We start from the raw sequence: 15,585 nt of genomic DNA, 5'->3' as shown, positions 1-15,585 counted from the left end.
CAAAGAATTAACTATATCCGGTTCTTATGAGAATTAGAAGTACTGGAACTTATTTTAGTACTAACTTGGGTGCCCAGCGTTGCCCGGGTGTTTAGAGGCATGCGTTGGGGGGGGGGGTAGGCAGGCTTGAACCCGTACCGTGAAGGAGGAAAAGAAAGTGAAAAAAAAAAAAGTTACGTGTTTGCTGTTGTGCCCATCGTCAAGCCGGAAGTGACAAAGGTTTAAATTAAGGCTAGACAATCGAAGAAAGGGGATGACTTTCGAAAATATTGACGAAAAAAGTGACCCCTACCTGTAGAAAAGTGCTCAGTTGATTGTGAAGAAATTAATGTTTTAGATCAATTTTTTTATATTTGTCGTTCAAAGGGTCAAACTTCAAAATGGACGGAATAGCTGTTCTCATCTTGAGCGTGATTTTCACAACGTTTCCGTCGATATAACTCTGACCTTCTTCAGGTGTATCTTGTTGAACTCGGATATGTTTCTATTGAACTCTGGAATTTGGACGGAATTTCAAGTGGAACCCTTTATTTACTTCACGAGGGTAGCATGCTCTTGTTCCGTAAGCCATGACTGGATAGAGGTCCTAAGTAATTCGCAAATGTATTTTTCGGTCGCCCGCACTAAGGATTGAACCTTCAACCTTCAGGAGAATATCACTTTTACAATTGATTTTTCCCAGAACTCTAACCACTGCGCCATGGGCCCTTGTGGACAATTCTAGTATATTTGCCTAAAACTTTCAACAGAGGTGACGGATTTTCACGAGATCAGTATCATTTTGAAGTTTTACCCTTCGGATGAGAAATATCGAAAAAGTAGCTAAAAACATTAATTACTTCACCCTCAACTGGGCAGTTTTCTACAAGGAGGGTTGTTTTTTTTTTGTTGCCATTTTTGCAAGTCATCATATCGCAGGGATGACTTTACAAACTTCAACGTTCCAAACTTCCGGCTGTGTCATGGAGTAGGGGTAAGATGTCAGGTTTTCTTCCACTTTCTTTTCTGCCTTCGCGTCACAGGTTTGAGCCTGCCTGCCTACTACCACTTTTTTTGCTCAACACACTTCCAATCACTCGGGCAACACCAGGCACACAGGCTAGTCTATAATATAAATCTCACCTATGTGTTTAAATGTATATATGTATGAATGTATGTATGTATGTATGTTTCACAAAACTTTCGACAGAGGTGACGGATTTTTACGAAATTGGTATCATTTTGAAGCTCAACCCTTCAGACGACAAATATCGAAAAATTGGCCAAAAACATTAATTCCTTCATCTGCAACTGGGCACTTTTCTACAAGGAGGGGTCGTTTTTTTCGCCAATATTTTCGAAAGTCATTGTCTCTTTTTGATTGTCTAGCCTTAATTTGAACCTACGTCACTTCCACTTTGATGATGGGCGCAGCAGCTAGCGTGTCACGTTTTTTCTTTTTACTTTCTTTTCCTCCTTTGCAGTACGCATTCGAGCTTGCCTGCCTGCCTACTATTACTTTTTATTTTATTTATTTATTTTTTTTTTGCTACACACACACCTCCAAACACCCGGGCAACGCCGGGCACTTAGGCTAGTATTCTCTATATATAAAAGGCAAAATGTGTGTATGTGCATGTTTGTGTGTATGTTTGGATGTCTCACAAAAACTTTCCACACAGGCCACGGATTTTCACCAGATAGATATCATTTTGAAGCTCAAACCTTTGGACGACAAATATTAAAAAAATTGGCTAAAATCATTAATTCCTTCACCCTCAACAAGACACTTTTCTCCAGGGAGAGGTAGCAAAAAATCGTTCCTTCATGACAAGATAGCATCCACACATGCGTAAACACGCGCAAAAGATGTTGTCCCTTGAATTTGTTTAAATATCATAAAAACCAACTTACATTAGCCCATGTGGTCATGGCACAAGGGTCAAAGTGACAGCATGATTATTTTAAGATTGCAGGTTCAATCTGAGGTATCCGATAATTTTTTTTTCGATTTTTAAACTTTTAATATTGAAACAGGGTTACTTATGCCATTTTTTTATTTTGCTTTTTGCTGTTTTCTTTTTTGTTTTTGTTTTTCCGAACACGTTCATGTTTTCTTTTTTTTTTTCATTTTTTTATTTTTAGTTTTCCGATTTTTTTAAAGAAGTTTTACGCTCATTCACTGTTTTTTTTTTTGTTCCGGTTTTTCCGAGTTTTTCAAGAAGTTTAACATCGTTTTTTTTTTATATTTAAACAGGATTATTACTTCACTTATTCTTTACTTTACATCCCCCCCTTTATACCCCCCCAAAACCCGGGCAACGCTTTATTTTTATTTTAAACAGGGTTATTACTTCACCCATTTTGTTTTGAACTACCTCCCCCCCCCATCAACTCACACACCTCCAAACACCCGGGCATCCTTGCTAGTTTATAATATAAAGAGCAAAAATCTGTTTAAATGTATGTATGTATGTATGTATGTATGTATGTATGCATGTCTTGTTTTTAATCCTCCAGGGAGACTAGCCGCCCTCCTCACCAAACAAGTCTGGTGGGGGAACCAGTTTAGTTGCCGGTGAACCGACCATGAGGCAGGTAGTACTGGGTTACATGGTACCAGTAGCATATGATATGACCTGGAGGATTAAAAACAAGACCTTCCAAAGGACGAATGAACTCTTTTTCTGGGTCAACGGCCAACTAGCATCGTGTATATTTGTGTGTGTGTATATGTGTATTGGGGTGGAGAGGGCTCCTGTAAGCCGTGGTAAAGGCAAACTTCTAGGAGAAGCAAATCTCTGATTTAAAAAACCATAAAGCGGGAGACCAGTACCCGTATTAAGCTGGTCTGCAGTTTAATTTGTTGCTGGCTATCTTGCTCTTGCTTGTTGCTGGATCTCAACATTTTGAACCGAGAGAGAGACTTAGCTGTCGTACAAAGCTCAGACTCTGTAACATCATATTTGTATAGATACTCCCTCAGGCATTTGAGCTCATGGATTTTAAATGTCTGAGGGAGTGGCACTCGTCTGACAAGACGTTGCAATCATCATATCATGTATGTATGTATTGTCGGAATTTTATCTTGCTTCCAGATAAATTGGATGCTGAAGTAACTATCCTGAAAAAAAAATGACAGCATGGAATAAAAGGGGGGGGGATAAAAATAAAATATAAAGGTCTTGCTTTGAAACGAAGAAGAGATTTTATTCACAATAAATTTAGTTGCAAATTTTTCCCTTTGCGGGCATTAAACTTATGAAACGCCAAAGTAACATGTAATGAAAAAAATAACACTGGTTCTTATAAAGAAGATGTCATATCCATGAACGAATACAATAATAAGATTCAAAATAGTATCTCCTAATCACATATGAAATAAATTTTAGGAACGTACTCACAAATTGAAAGCCAGTCAGGCACGTGCCTTTTTCTTTTTTTGCTTAAAGTCCTTTTAGAATTTTCTCTCCCTCCATGTTTGCATGCAAACCGTAGACACGCAGATGGATTTCAGAAGCATGGCCGCGTCGCTTGCCTGGGTTTTTTTTTGCCAGGTTTTCTTCTTTGTAGAAGGTTCCAAAATTTCTTGTCACGTAAAATAAGGTATTTTCTTTACAATAATTTCACTCCTTCTAAAATACGTGCAAAACTGTAGTCACGTAGATAGTTTTCAGAAGTATGTCTCGTCACATATCCGGGTATTCTTGCCAGGTTTCCTTCTTTGAAGGAGGCTCGTCAAAATTCCATTTTCAGCACCGGGCAATGAAACAAACGTCCAATCTCCATGTCCGTGGAATTTCAAAAGAGGGCGAAATATGCGCTGGGCTCGTGATGTCATCACGGAGCTAGCATTTCCCTTTTCTCCAAATTAAAGGGAGTTTCGTACAAACCCCAAATGTATGAAACTAACAATCAAAAAAAGGTATGAAATACAAAAAATCGAATACAAGAACCAGATAAAAAATAATAAATGTAAACAGGGGGCGGGGATGCACCATTATTGGTACAAAAAAATTTCCAACAGTATGTCTCTCAATAACTTTCGACAAAGGCGACGGATTTTCACGAGATTGGTATAATTTTGAAGTTCGACCCTTCGGATGACAAATATCGAAAAATTGGCTAAAAACATTAATTCCTTCACCCTCAACTGGGCACTTTTCTACAGGGGGATGGGTAGCAAAAATCATTCTTTCATGACAATTTACATGCATGTGCAAAAATGTTCTTTCTTGGATTAGTTTGTATATTAAAAAAAAAAAAAAGACCCAATTTCGCTCATGCGATCATAGACCAATCGGTATAGTAACAGCATCGTTATATTAAGATTGCATGTTCGAGCCGAGATGTCCTATATATATATATATATATATATATATATATATTTTCGATTTTTAAAGTTTTAATATTGAAACAAGGTTATTTTATGCTAGTTTTTCATTCGTTTTTTCTTATTTTTCCATCACGTTCGCTGTTTTTTTTTGTTTTTCCGATTTTTTATAGTTTTAACATCGTTCGCTTAATCTTTATTTTGCATCACGTTCGCTTTTTTTTTTTTTTGGTAATATTTAAACAGAGTTATTACGTTCATTTATTCTCTATTTTCCATTGTTTTGATTTACCCCCCCCCACACACACACACACCTCAAAACACCCGGGCAACATTATTAAGGGAGGCGACAACTCTAGATATCAGATCTTATCAATCTCCGTGTGTGTGCAAATTTTACCATGTGTGACAACGATGATACCATGTTGTGTAAATTAGTTTCAACGTCAGTTGTTGATTCTGAGATTATCAAGAAAGGTGCTTGTGCTTGTGCGGCAACTGGTTATTCCAATTATTTTAATTTAGCTTTTTATTCATAAATCTAACCAAGATGTCTTCGGCTTCGCTTCTGCATCGCGTGTTTATTTACGGGACTTTAAAAACTACGCAACCCAATCACGACATCCTTAAAGAGGCCGGCAATGGAATGGCGAAGTTTATTGGGAAAGCCGTCACTGAAAAAGCGTACCCTCTCGTCGTCGCCTCCAGTTACGGCTTCCCATTTTTACTGTCGTTCGAAGGCAAAGGAAAGGTCAGTAAAAGTACATTTAACTTCTCTTTTTTTTTTAGTCGCCTATGAATCTCGTCCGCCATTGTTTCTCAGTGCAACGTTTACTACTAGACAATAAAGAACGCATTTTACACCACCTTCGAGTCTGTTTATCAATGCTTCCAAAGTATGTATTATCACGACATGGTGTCTGAAGTGGGATCCTCTAAAGAATCAAAGGAATAGTAACAATATTACCCTAAAAAAAAAAAAAAAAAAAAAAAACGAACATTTTCGGGATCCAAAAAAAAAAAATTAATACAAAACACACGTGGTGTCGGTATTTTTCTCGCAATCGACGATGAATACATATTCGCAACTACCACCTCCAACAATCGATTGGAGCACTTCAAATTTGGCCAAATCAATGGACCGATTTATCAGGCAAGTTCATTTATATTTCGACGGCCCAATGAAAGACGTAGATTCAGACACAAAGTTAAATTACTTGCTAATATGGTCTGGTATCGAGGGCCAGGAAATAAGTGACACTTTTCCCTTTCGACAGGGAGAAGAAAGGACATTGGATAAATATATCCAATTTTTTAAGGAATATGCGAATCCGCGATCGAACTTTCGTGTAGCTAGACACAACCTACTAAAATGTAAACAAAACGCGGATGAATCGGCACACGCATTTCTAAGTCGGCTGCGTCAGACAGCCAAACAGTGTGAATACGGTCGGACGGTGGAAGAGACCATTGTGTTGGACCTATTCATATTCGGTATTTATTTACAGTCTGCACAAAAGTCCCTAATAAGAGAAGGGAGCGATCTCACGATCGAGAAAGCACTCGGAATCGTCGAGACAGAAGAAGCCACGTGTAAACAAATGGAAGCATTACGTACAACAGCAGTAGAAGACAGCTCTACACTCGCAGTTAGAGCCAGACAGCCCAGTGGACCTACCACATGTGGTAATTGTGGCACAAAACACCATCAATATAAATGCCCAGCTAAAGGCAAATACTGCCTAAAATGCAATAAAAAGGGACACTTTGCTAAAGTTTGCCACTCTAAAATGGGAGACGAGGGGCACACACGCAGACAGTCATTCCAGCCACAGAGGAAATATAATAAGAATAAAATCCACATGGCAGCAGCACATATGGGTAGCAACGACGACAGTTCCACAGAGGAGCTGTACTTTCACACAGTAAAGGAATTACCGTTAGCGACCACAGAAGCTTTCACAAAACTGAAGATAGGCAACAGCAAAGCCCAAATAGAGGTTGACGCGAAAATCGACACAGGTGCAATGAGCAACCTGCTACCTAAACAGGTATTCAAGGAACTGAAAGGAGTACCACTGGAAAAATCAGCTATAAGGCGAATTGCGTTTGGAGGCTCAACGATAGACCAAGAAGGGACCTGTCGTTTAGGGGTCAGATCCCGCGACAAGTTCGTTAAAGCGACCTTTCACGTGGTGAAATCAAGAGACCCTATACTAATAGGACTCCAAACATCAAGAGAATTAGGGCTAGTCACCCTTAACTTGGCTATAAAAACGGACACAACTCATGTGACGGACAAAGCATCCCGGCCTACTCCCCCACACGACATGAAACCGGTCCCCGTGCAGGAACCATGTACGATGGGAAACCTTGGAGAAAGGAGGAAAATCATTGAGGAATTTCCAGACGTATTCGACTCCATTGGTTGTCTGCCAGGTGAACACACCATCCATTTAAACCCCGAAGTACCACCAGTTGTCCACCCACCACGTCGAGTCCCAATATCCCTAAAAGGAAAGTTGAAATTGGAGTTGGACTCCTTAGAGGCCCAGGGAATAATTTCTCCTGTAAAGGACCTGACGCCCTGGGTAAACTCATTCGTCTGTACCACTAAAAGGAACGGATCGGTCAGGCTATGCCTCGACCTCCGAGACTTAAATAAAGCAGTGCACAGACCACACTATGCGACTCCGACATTCGAAGACATCACTGCGGAACCAGACAACGCTAGATGGTTCACAAAAGTCGATATCAAGTCTGGCTACTGGCATTTGAAACTGGACGAAAAGTCGAGACGTCTCACAACATTCATTACCCCACATGGCAGATACATGTACAACAGGTACCCCATGGGAGTCAAATCTGCCCAAGATGAGTTCCAAAGAGCCATGCAGGAAAACTTCGGAGACCTCGAAAATGTCCTATCCATATGCGACGACATAGTAGTGTACGGATTCGAGGAAGACGGCAGTGACCATGACAAGGCACTGAGGCAGCTAATGTTTAGAGCAAGGGAAAGAAACTGCAGGTTTAATTCAGAGAAATTTGTGGTGAAAACCTCCGAAATCCCTTTCTACGGCCACATAATCTCAAGAGACGGTGTCAAGCCAGATCCCCGGAAAATAGAGGCGATCACACAGATGCAACCCCCCGAGGATGCAAAGCAGCTTACCAGCTTCCTAGGCCTGGTGAACTACTTGAACAAATTCTCTCCACGACTCGCGACACTGACAAAACCCCTACGTGAGTTAACATCGAAGAAGAATGACTTCACATGGTCTTCACAGGAGCAACAGGCATTCGAAGAAATCAAAAAAGAGATCGGAAATCATACGACACTCCGATACTTCGACCCTAAAGAACCAATAGTGCTACAGGTAGATGCGTCTTCAATGGGTATAGGCGCGGCTCTGCTACAAAACGACAGACCAGTAGCATTCGCGAGCAAAGCACTTTCCGGACCAGAAACACGCTACTCAAACATAGAGAGGGAGATGTTGGCTATCGTCTTTGGCCTGGAGAAATTTCACAGTTACGTTTGGGGCCACAAAACGACAATTCATACGGATCACAAGCCATTGGAGTCGATAGCATTGAAAAATCTAGCACAAGCACCCCCAAGACTGGCTAGAATGTTATTGAAGGTCGAGGGATATGATTTTACTGTAAAATATACCCCAGGAAAAACAGTTCCAATTGCAGACTGCTTGTCACGAGTAGCACCCAGACCCAGTGGGCACATTGAAGGGATCGATCTCAACGTCCATAGCATGATCTCATACCTCAACTTTGCGCCGACGAGAGTTGAAGATATAAGAGCGGAAACATCCCAGGATCCACTCCTAAAGCAACTTGTAAGCATGGTATTGACCGGCTGGCCTTCCAACCGGGCTGACTGCCCAGGAATTCTCCTGCCATTCTGGAATTTCAGAGATGAGATTGGGGTCCAGGATGGAATTCTACTCAAGAGCCAGAGAATCATTATCCCAGCCTCGTTGCAAAGAGGCATACTGGAAGAGCTGCATGCTTCACACCAAGGAGTAGAGAGAACGAGGTTACGAGCGCGTTCAGCGGTGTACTGGATAGGGTTAAATAAGGACATAGAAGATATAGTCCGAGAGTGCCACACATGCCAGAAATACCAAGCCAGTATCCCGCCCGAATCAATACTCCAGCACGAAACCCCTACGTACCCCTGGCAGTACCTCAGCACAGACTTGTTCACATTGGCAGGGAAAGAATATCTGCTTGTGGCAGATCAGTACAGCCGAAACCCCTTCGTACGACGCCTTCCGTCCGCCTCATCAATATCCGTTATTAGAAGTATTAAGACGATATTTGAGGAACAAGGAGTGCCGGAAATCTTGTACTCGGACAATGGTCCACAATTTACAAGTAAAGATTTCAAGGATTTCGCCAGGACGTACAGCTTCCAACACAGGACATCGTCCCCACATTACCCCAAGTCTAACGGATTCGCCGAAAGAATGGTGGGAACATGCAAGAAAATTTTGACGAAGGCAGGGGAAACTGGTCAAGACAGCTACCTAGCAATGATGGCTTACAGAGCCACGCCACTGTCATCAGACATTAAGTCCCCGGCAGAGTTACTCAACGGACGAAAAATACGGACACCCCTAGTATCCAAGCAACAACTTGGCGATGAGCAGACTAGGACAGCCATACAGAAACAGAAAGATCAGTCTAAGGTCTGCTATGACAGGAAACATAACAGACACCACTCCCACCTACATGCAGGACAGAATGTCTATGTCCAGCAGGAAAAAGCAAAGATATGGGAGCCTGGAAAAATTCAGCGCTCCAGCGTGACACCCAGATCCTACATAGTTGAATCTGAGAACGGTAACACCTATAGAAGGAACAGGCAGTTCCTCAGACCAGCTGGGAGGAGATCAACAACCGCAAATAGATCCGACCAACCTCGCCCCAGCGACTCTCCACCGGATCCCACCCAGAAGGAAGGTCCCCCCCCTAAACAAATCGAACAGCCGACCACCGAACAACACTCCAGCGGCACGCCTCACACCCGAACTGAGAAACTCACCCCCGAATTAAGAAGATCTCAGAGACGAGTGAATGCTCCTCAGAAACTGAACTTATAGGTTACACTATCCTAAAAAAAAGAGACAATACCATTACCCTAGAACAATGGAGACAAGCTAAATAATATATTAGAGACTATGTTATCCCTTAATCAGATAAAGGCTAAATATCGCCCTTGGACTATATACATATATATGGAAGGGAAGGGATGTCATAATATAGGCTAAGAGACTATTAGTCGCCTAGAGTTATGCCCCTTGGCCCGTGACGTATGAATCTCGTCCGCCATTGTTTCTCAGTGCAACGTTTACTACTAGACAATAAAGAACGCATTTTACACCACCTTCGAGTCTGTTTATCAATGCTTCCAAAGTATGTATTATCACGACAATCAGAATGGAGCATAGTTCTTGTTCGAGGCCATCCTCCCAGGCATTACTTCATCCTTTTTTCCAGTCGTCTGATGCGCCCTCATCGGGTAATGCTGACGGTGCCGATCACGGCAAATTTTATACTAGTCCAAATATCCTACTTTGTGTGTGCGGGGGGGGGTGTACATGACACGTAATAGAAGTTTGGGTTCTTCAATTTAGAATTTAACCTAATTAAAAAAAAAGAAAAGGTGCTTATTGCGATTGCCACTTGAAGAAAAGAAAAAAAAAAGTAAATAAAATACAGAAAAGTATGTATGACGTACGTACCAGACGCGAAACGAACATGAAACATGCCAAAAATCACGTAAAAATACCCCTCTTATGCATAGGAACTCATTTGTAAAAAAAGAAATATATATATATATATATATATATATATATATATATATATATATATATTATATATATAGTCATCCACATACAGTACTGTTTCGCTGTTTCACAGCTCATCAGTGCGGCTAGACAGGCAGCTACCTCAAGCCAGGATTGAAACCCGACCGTTTATACGGCAGTCAAGGCTTCTAACCATTACGCTATTGGCGGCTGCTTGAACGAGTAGTGAGTTTAACGATGTTTTGATATGATTTCTTTTTTTTTACAAATGATTTCCCACTTATCAAGGCCCGAAGGCAACTCGAGGATAATGTTTAATAAGTGTACAGACTGTACAGTAGTCAATGGGACAATATCGTAGTAACTTTGTTTACAAACACAAATACGCCGTCAACAGATGTGGAAAAAATAAGGGAAGGACCAATGCCAAGAAGGGGGTGGAGAAATCCGAGAAGGTTGGTTCTACGAGGCGTCTTTGACTACCATTTTATGTTGTTACTGGGAGGAGTGAGTGGTGGGAGGTGCTGGCCCTATATCGAACATGTCTTGGACCAGAGATCGGTCATTAGTGCACGCTACTTCATTCGAGAGAGTTCTGAGGAGTACCGACGTCGTCCGTGTTCTCTGTCTGTCCAGTAGTTTCCTTATATTGCGTCTATTTGATTTATAATGATGATATTAGGTTATAGAAAAAAAACAAAAAAAAAAAAAAACAGTCTCATCCTAATATTTATTGTTTGTAAATACAGAAAAGAAAGAGGGGGGTAATGCAATGAATAATACAACCAGTAATCTGGACGAGGAAAAAGGTTGAAAAGTCCATGTATACGATAAATGTTCTGTTTGTAGGGAACAAAAAAGAATTCATATTGGGAGAATGAATGCACATATTAGGATGACAAGAAAGTGCTTGCAGAATTTTTTAATTTTGATTTCAAATGATGTATTTTCAACTAAGTTTTGTTATGATACCTTTACTTTATATATCACTTTAAAGAGCGTTTTTCACATTATCTAATCGTTTAAATTACAATTGTTTTAAAACAATTATCTTTTTTTTTGAGAATGTTGGAAAAAAAAGTAAATTCGCACAATTTTCTTATTTCAATTCAAGCTAGGGCGAAAAGCTGCTGAAACAGCTTGCGATATGAACAAAGCATTTGGTCAAGGAACCACTACTGGACGCACAGCACAATGGTGGTTTAAGAAATTCTGTGGCAACTACGAGAGTCTTGAAGATGATGAGTGCAGTGGTCAGCCAAATGTTGACAACAATCAATTAAGAGCCAATTAATCGAAGCCAATCCACGCACAACTGTTCCAGAACTTGCTTCTGAATTAACATATACGATAATTTTCAACTACTTGAGAGATATTGGAAAGACAAAAAAACTTGATAAGCTGGTGCCTCACGAATTGAATGACAACCAAAAGAAATAACATTATGAAGCATCTTCTTCCCCTTTTTTTACGCAACAAGAATGACCCATTTCTCAATTGGGTTGTGACCTGCGATGAAAAGTAGGTTTTTTATGACAACTGGCGATGCTCAGCTCAGTGGTTAGACGCCGGCGAAGCTCCATGACACTTCCCACAGCCAGAGTCGCACCAAAAGAAGGTCATGCTGTCTGTTTGGTGGTCTGCGACCAGTCTTATCCATTAGATTTTTGAATGCAGGCGAAATCATTATGACGGAAGTACTGCCAACAAATGGATGAAATGCATCAGAAACTTCGACAACAACACCCAGCATTAGTCAACAGGAAAGACCCAATTCTCCTCCATGACAATACCTGATCACACGTTGTTAAACCGACCCTGCAGAAGTGGAATGAATTGGACTATGAAACTCTGCCTCATCTGTCATACTCTTCGGACCTCTCACTTGACGACTACCACTTTTTCAAGCATCTTGATAACTTTTTGCATAAAAAATGCTTCAAAAACCTAAACGATATTATATTGTCCTCAGAACACAAGAGTTTTTTTTTTTATGTCACTGGCATAAATGCACTTGTTTTGTGTTGGCACAAGTATGTTGATTCTGATGCTGCTTATTTTGATCAATAAATTTTTGCTTGAGCTGATACATGTCCATCTGAATTTAAAAGTTAAAACTAGCAAGAACTTTCTTGTCAACCTGATAGAATGCTTAATTAAAGGCAAGCCGACTTCATAATGGTATAAGTTCATGTGTGCACTGGTCAGTATTTAGGGAAGCCGGGTGGGGGAGGGGTAGGACAACAACCCAAAGTAATTACTGTGAAAATCACAAGTTTGCAGAAGATATTATAAAAGTGGAGGTTTGTTCGTAGTTCATAGTTTGAGGGTCCTTGCAAAGAAAAAAAAAAAAATCATTAGCTGAAATAATAAGGAGGCCTGAGTTGATAATTTAAGAGCTGTGAATTATCCAAAGGTCAGAAAAGTTGTAATAAAAACTTTCTTATTGCATTACAAAAATTATTTTTGATTAAAAGTTACTTTAAAAGTACCGTTTATTTGATGCATATAGTTTTCATTGTAAAAAAAAAAAAAAATATATATATATTTAGTGAGAAATCTTTTGTTATAATGGAAAATCTAGCACCCCTCTAGCACTAAATGGTTAGACAATAACCAAGGAAGAGAGTTTGACAAAGATGGGGACAACAAGAAAAGTAACTCCACACACGTTTGTCAGCAAAACTACCTTCCAACCTTACTCATCGACCTATATATATATATATATATATATATATATATATATATATATATATATATATATATATATATATTTCGGAATAGTTTTTATTTAACAATCAGTGGTTATGTAAACGTGAGATTGTAGGTGCATACCTTTATAACTATTTGCTAATATTTTCTCTCATCTGATGAGATGGTAGACATCGAAACCCTATAGATTAAGGAGATTAATTTTCTAAAACATTCTTTGTCTTGCTTAGAATAATAAAAATTCTTTGATGTGAAACTCAACCACTTCATTTCATTTCAATGAGATTTTTTTGAAATTCATTGAATTACAATTTAATATATATATATATATATATATATATATATATATATATATATATATATATATATATATATATATATATATATATATATATATATATAAATAAATTTTCTTTCATTAATATTATTGGAATTTTTTCCTTTTTTCCTTGTACACATTTTTGTGAATTTTTCCATGGATTTCTGCCTTTGGATTATTATGGACCATCTTCTTCCAATTACGAGATTTTTGGATTTTACTTGTGCAAATGGAATTTCAATTAACTTTCTTGAAGTTATATATTTGGATTTTGGATTTTACCGTCACTGGATTATTTATCTTCCACCAGACTATCCATTCATGTGTAATCATCTTTTTCTTCACCATATTTCCTTTGCTTCACTTTTTTTGTTTTCAAGTAAGATCTTTGACTTACTTGTTGTTTCATCAAATACTTTTGCATGCAAAATCCGATCCCGCATTTTGCTAATTCATACCCTCTGATGAGAAGGAAAGTAGTTCTCCGAAACTCTGCGAATTAAGGACTATCCACTTATCAAGTGTTTCCTTTTCAGACTAAATATGTTTTTAACTCATTTCAAAGTGTTTTTTAACATGTTTTATTAACTGTTTGCTCGTATATATATATATATATATATATATATATATATATATATATATATATATATATATATATATATATAATCTTATTACATAAAAGGAACTTTGTGTATGAGTTTGTTCCCTATGAACTCGGAAACGGCTTGGCAGATTTTTATGAACTTTCACGCAGAGGTACTTTATGTGCATGGCAGTGTTCTTAGCTAGGTTTTGTATCGGAATGCCTTTGATATGTATCGATAATTAAAATCACCCCCGAAAGAAGAAACAGGCGATTTTAAACAAACATACCACCTTACACAGCATAACATCAGAAGTGCATTTGAGAAATCAAACTGAAAGGTCCAATAAATAAAATCAACAATAGGTTCTTTGATATGACTGGGGCGTGTTTGGCATGAATGTTTCTGTTTAGAGCCCAATTGAAGCATGATACTTGACTTTTGTATTTTAAACTTTAATGCAAGCCTTTATATAGAAAATATAATTTTATAAAATCAACAGTAGGTTCTCTACAGTGCAATGTAAACTACAGTGTATTGTGGACCAAGTCATTGCAGGGAGGCATGTGAAGCTTCCTTCTGGTGCACCACAGTGGGTTCTCAATTAGAGCAGGCAATCAATCGATTTGATTGAAAATTGGGTGATTTCACTGATTCCAGTAACAATATAATTTGTTGATTATCATTCACTCCTGGGCAGCGTCGAGTTTCCCTGCTAGTATAATATATGGTGCTTGTCTACGACTGGGTCTATAAAAAAATTCTTTTTCAAGGAAAATCTTTAAAAAGCTTTATGATGTATGTACCTGTCACCGCATGAAGATGTCATATTCCAAAAATTACGTAAATCGATCAAGTAGTTTTTTTTTTATTTAAAAAAAATTAAATATCATGACAAACTCTATAGGAGAAAAACTTGACGCCATGTTTATTTTCAATGATACGCTACTAGCGACATTTTTTGATAATTACGAGAATGTAAGATCAACAAGGGCAGACAATCGACTTTATGGCCACCTGTTTGGGTGCGGAGAGGAGGGCAACATACAATCAACATAATTTTACGTGAAATAAGCATCTACACGTTGACCCCCACCCCCAACAAAAAGTCTGTGTTTACATTTTTGGATGGGGGGGGGTGAGACACGTAAAAAGATGTCAAAATCCCTTTTTTTTTTCTTAAGCAAACAGGTGGCCATAAAGTGAGTGCTCATTATACGTTAATTTATTATAGAAAAGTAATCCCCCACTTTTTTTAAAGTAACATTTCTTCATATCTTGGAAACTTCTCGTTTGGTGGAATGGGGGAAAAGTCGATTGTCTGCCCTTGTTCATCATAAAGCTTTTTAAAAATTTTTCTTGAAAAAAATTTTTTTTATAGGCCCAGTCGTAGACAAGCACCTAATATATATATATTTCTTTCCTTGGTCCGTATTCTTGTTTTGTAATGCTTGTAGAATAAAACTTATTGTTTTACCTAATCTGTTGTTTTATTAATTATTCCATCACAGATTTATTATTTGCTTCTATTGAAATCCACCCGCGATATAACACCTTATGAGTGCTTTTATTTGCTTTGAACATTCTGTAGTGGACTGGTAGATATGTTATATATATCCCCCAGTCGTACAAAATAGGAAAAATGGGAGAAATGATTTGAATTCGGAAAGAGACGAACTACGTGTGAAATTGAATTAAACGAACAGGAATTTATTTTGTGAAGAAACACATGAAAGAAAAGGGTACAGCACGCGTTTAGTTTGGCTCGCATCTCTCTTGTTTAGTGGTGAGAGGGAAAGTCTATTGTTGTAGAGAGAGAGAGAG

The 15,585-nt window shown here is 38.7% G+C and overlaps 1 protein-coding gene across 1 annotated transcript in view; it reads left to right on the top strand.

Annotated features, from left to right (window-relative positions):
• Positions 1-4,833: 4,833 nt before the first annotated feature.
• LOC145259847 (gamma-glutamylaminecyclotransferase-like) overlaps positions 4,834-15,585 on the top strand; it is a 77,002-nt gene continuing 66,250 nt past the window's right edge. Inside the window, exon 1 of the mRNA XM_080117688.1 lies at positions 4,834-5,063. Coding sequence (XP_079973814.1) covers positions 4,863-5,063 — 201 coding nt within the window. The 5' untranslated portion in view covers positions 4,834-4,862. The remainder of the gene's footprint in view (positions 5,064-15,585) is intronic.

Source organism: Euprymna scolopes, chromosome 35 (genome assembly GCF_053919585.1).
Source record: "Euprymna scolopes isolate OS-2025 chromosome 35, ASM5391958v1, whole genome shotgun sequence".
Classification (NCBI taxonomy): domain Eukaryota; kingdom Metazoa; phylum Mollusca; class Cephalopoda; order Sepiida; family Sepiolidae; genus Euprymna; species Euprymna scolopes.
The sequence above is the reverse complement of the archived record's forward strand: the minus strand, read 5'-3'. Positions and strand labels throughout refer to the sequence as shown.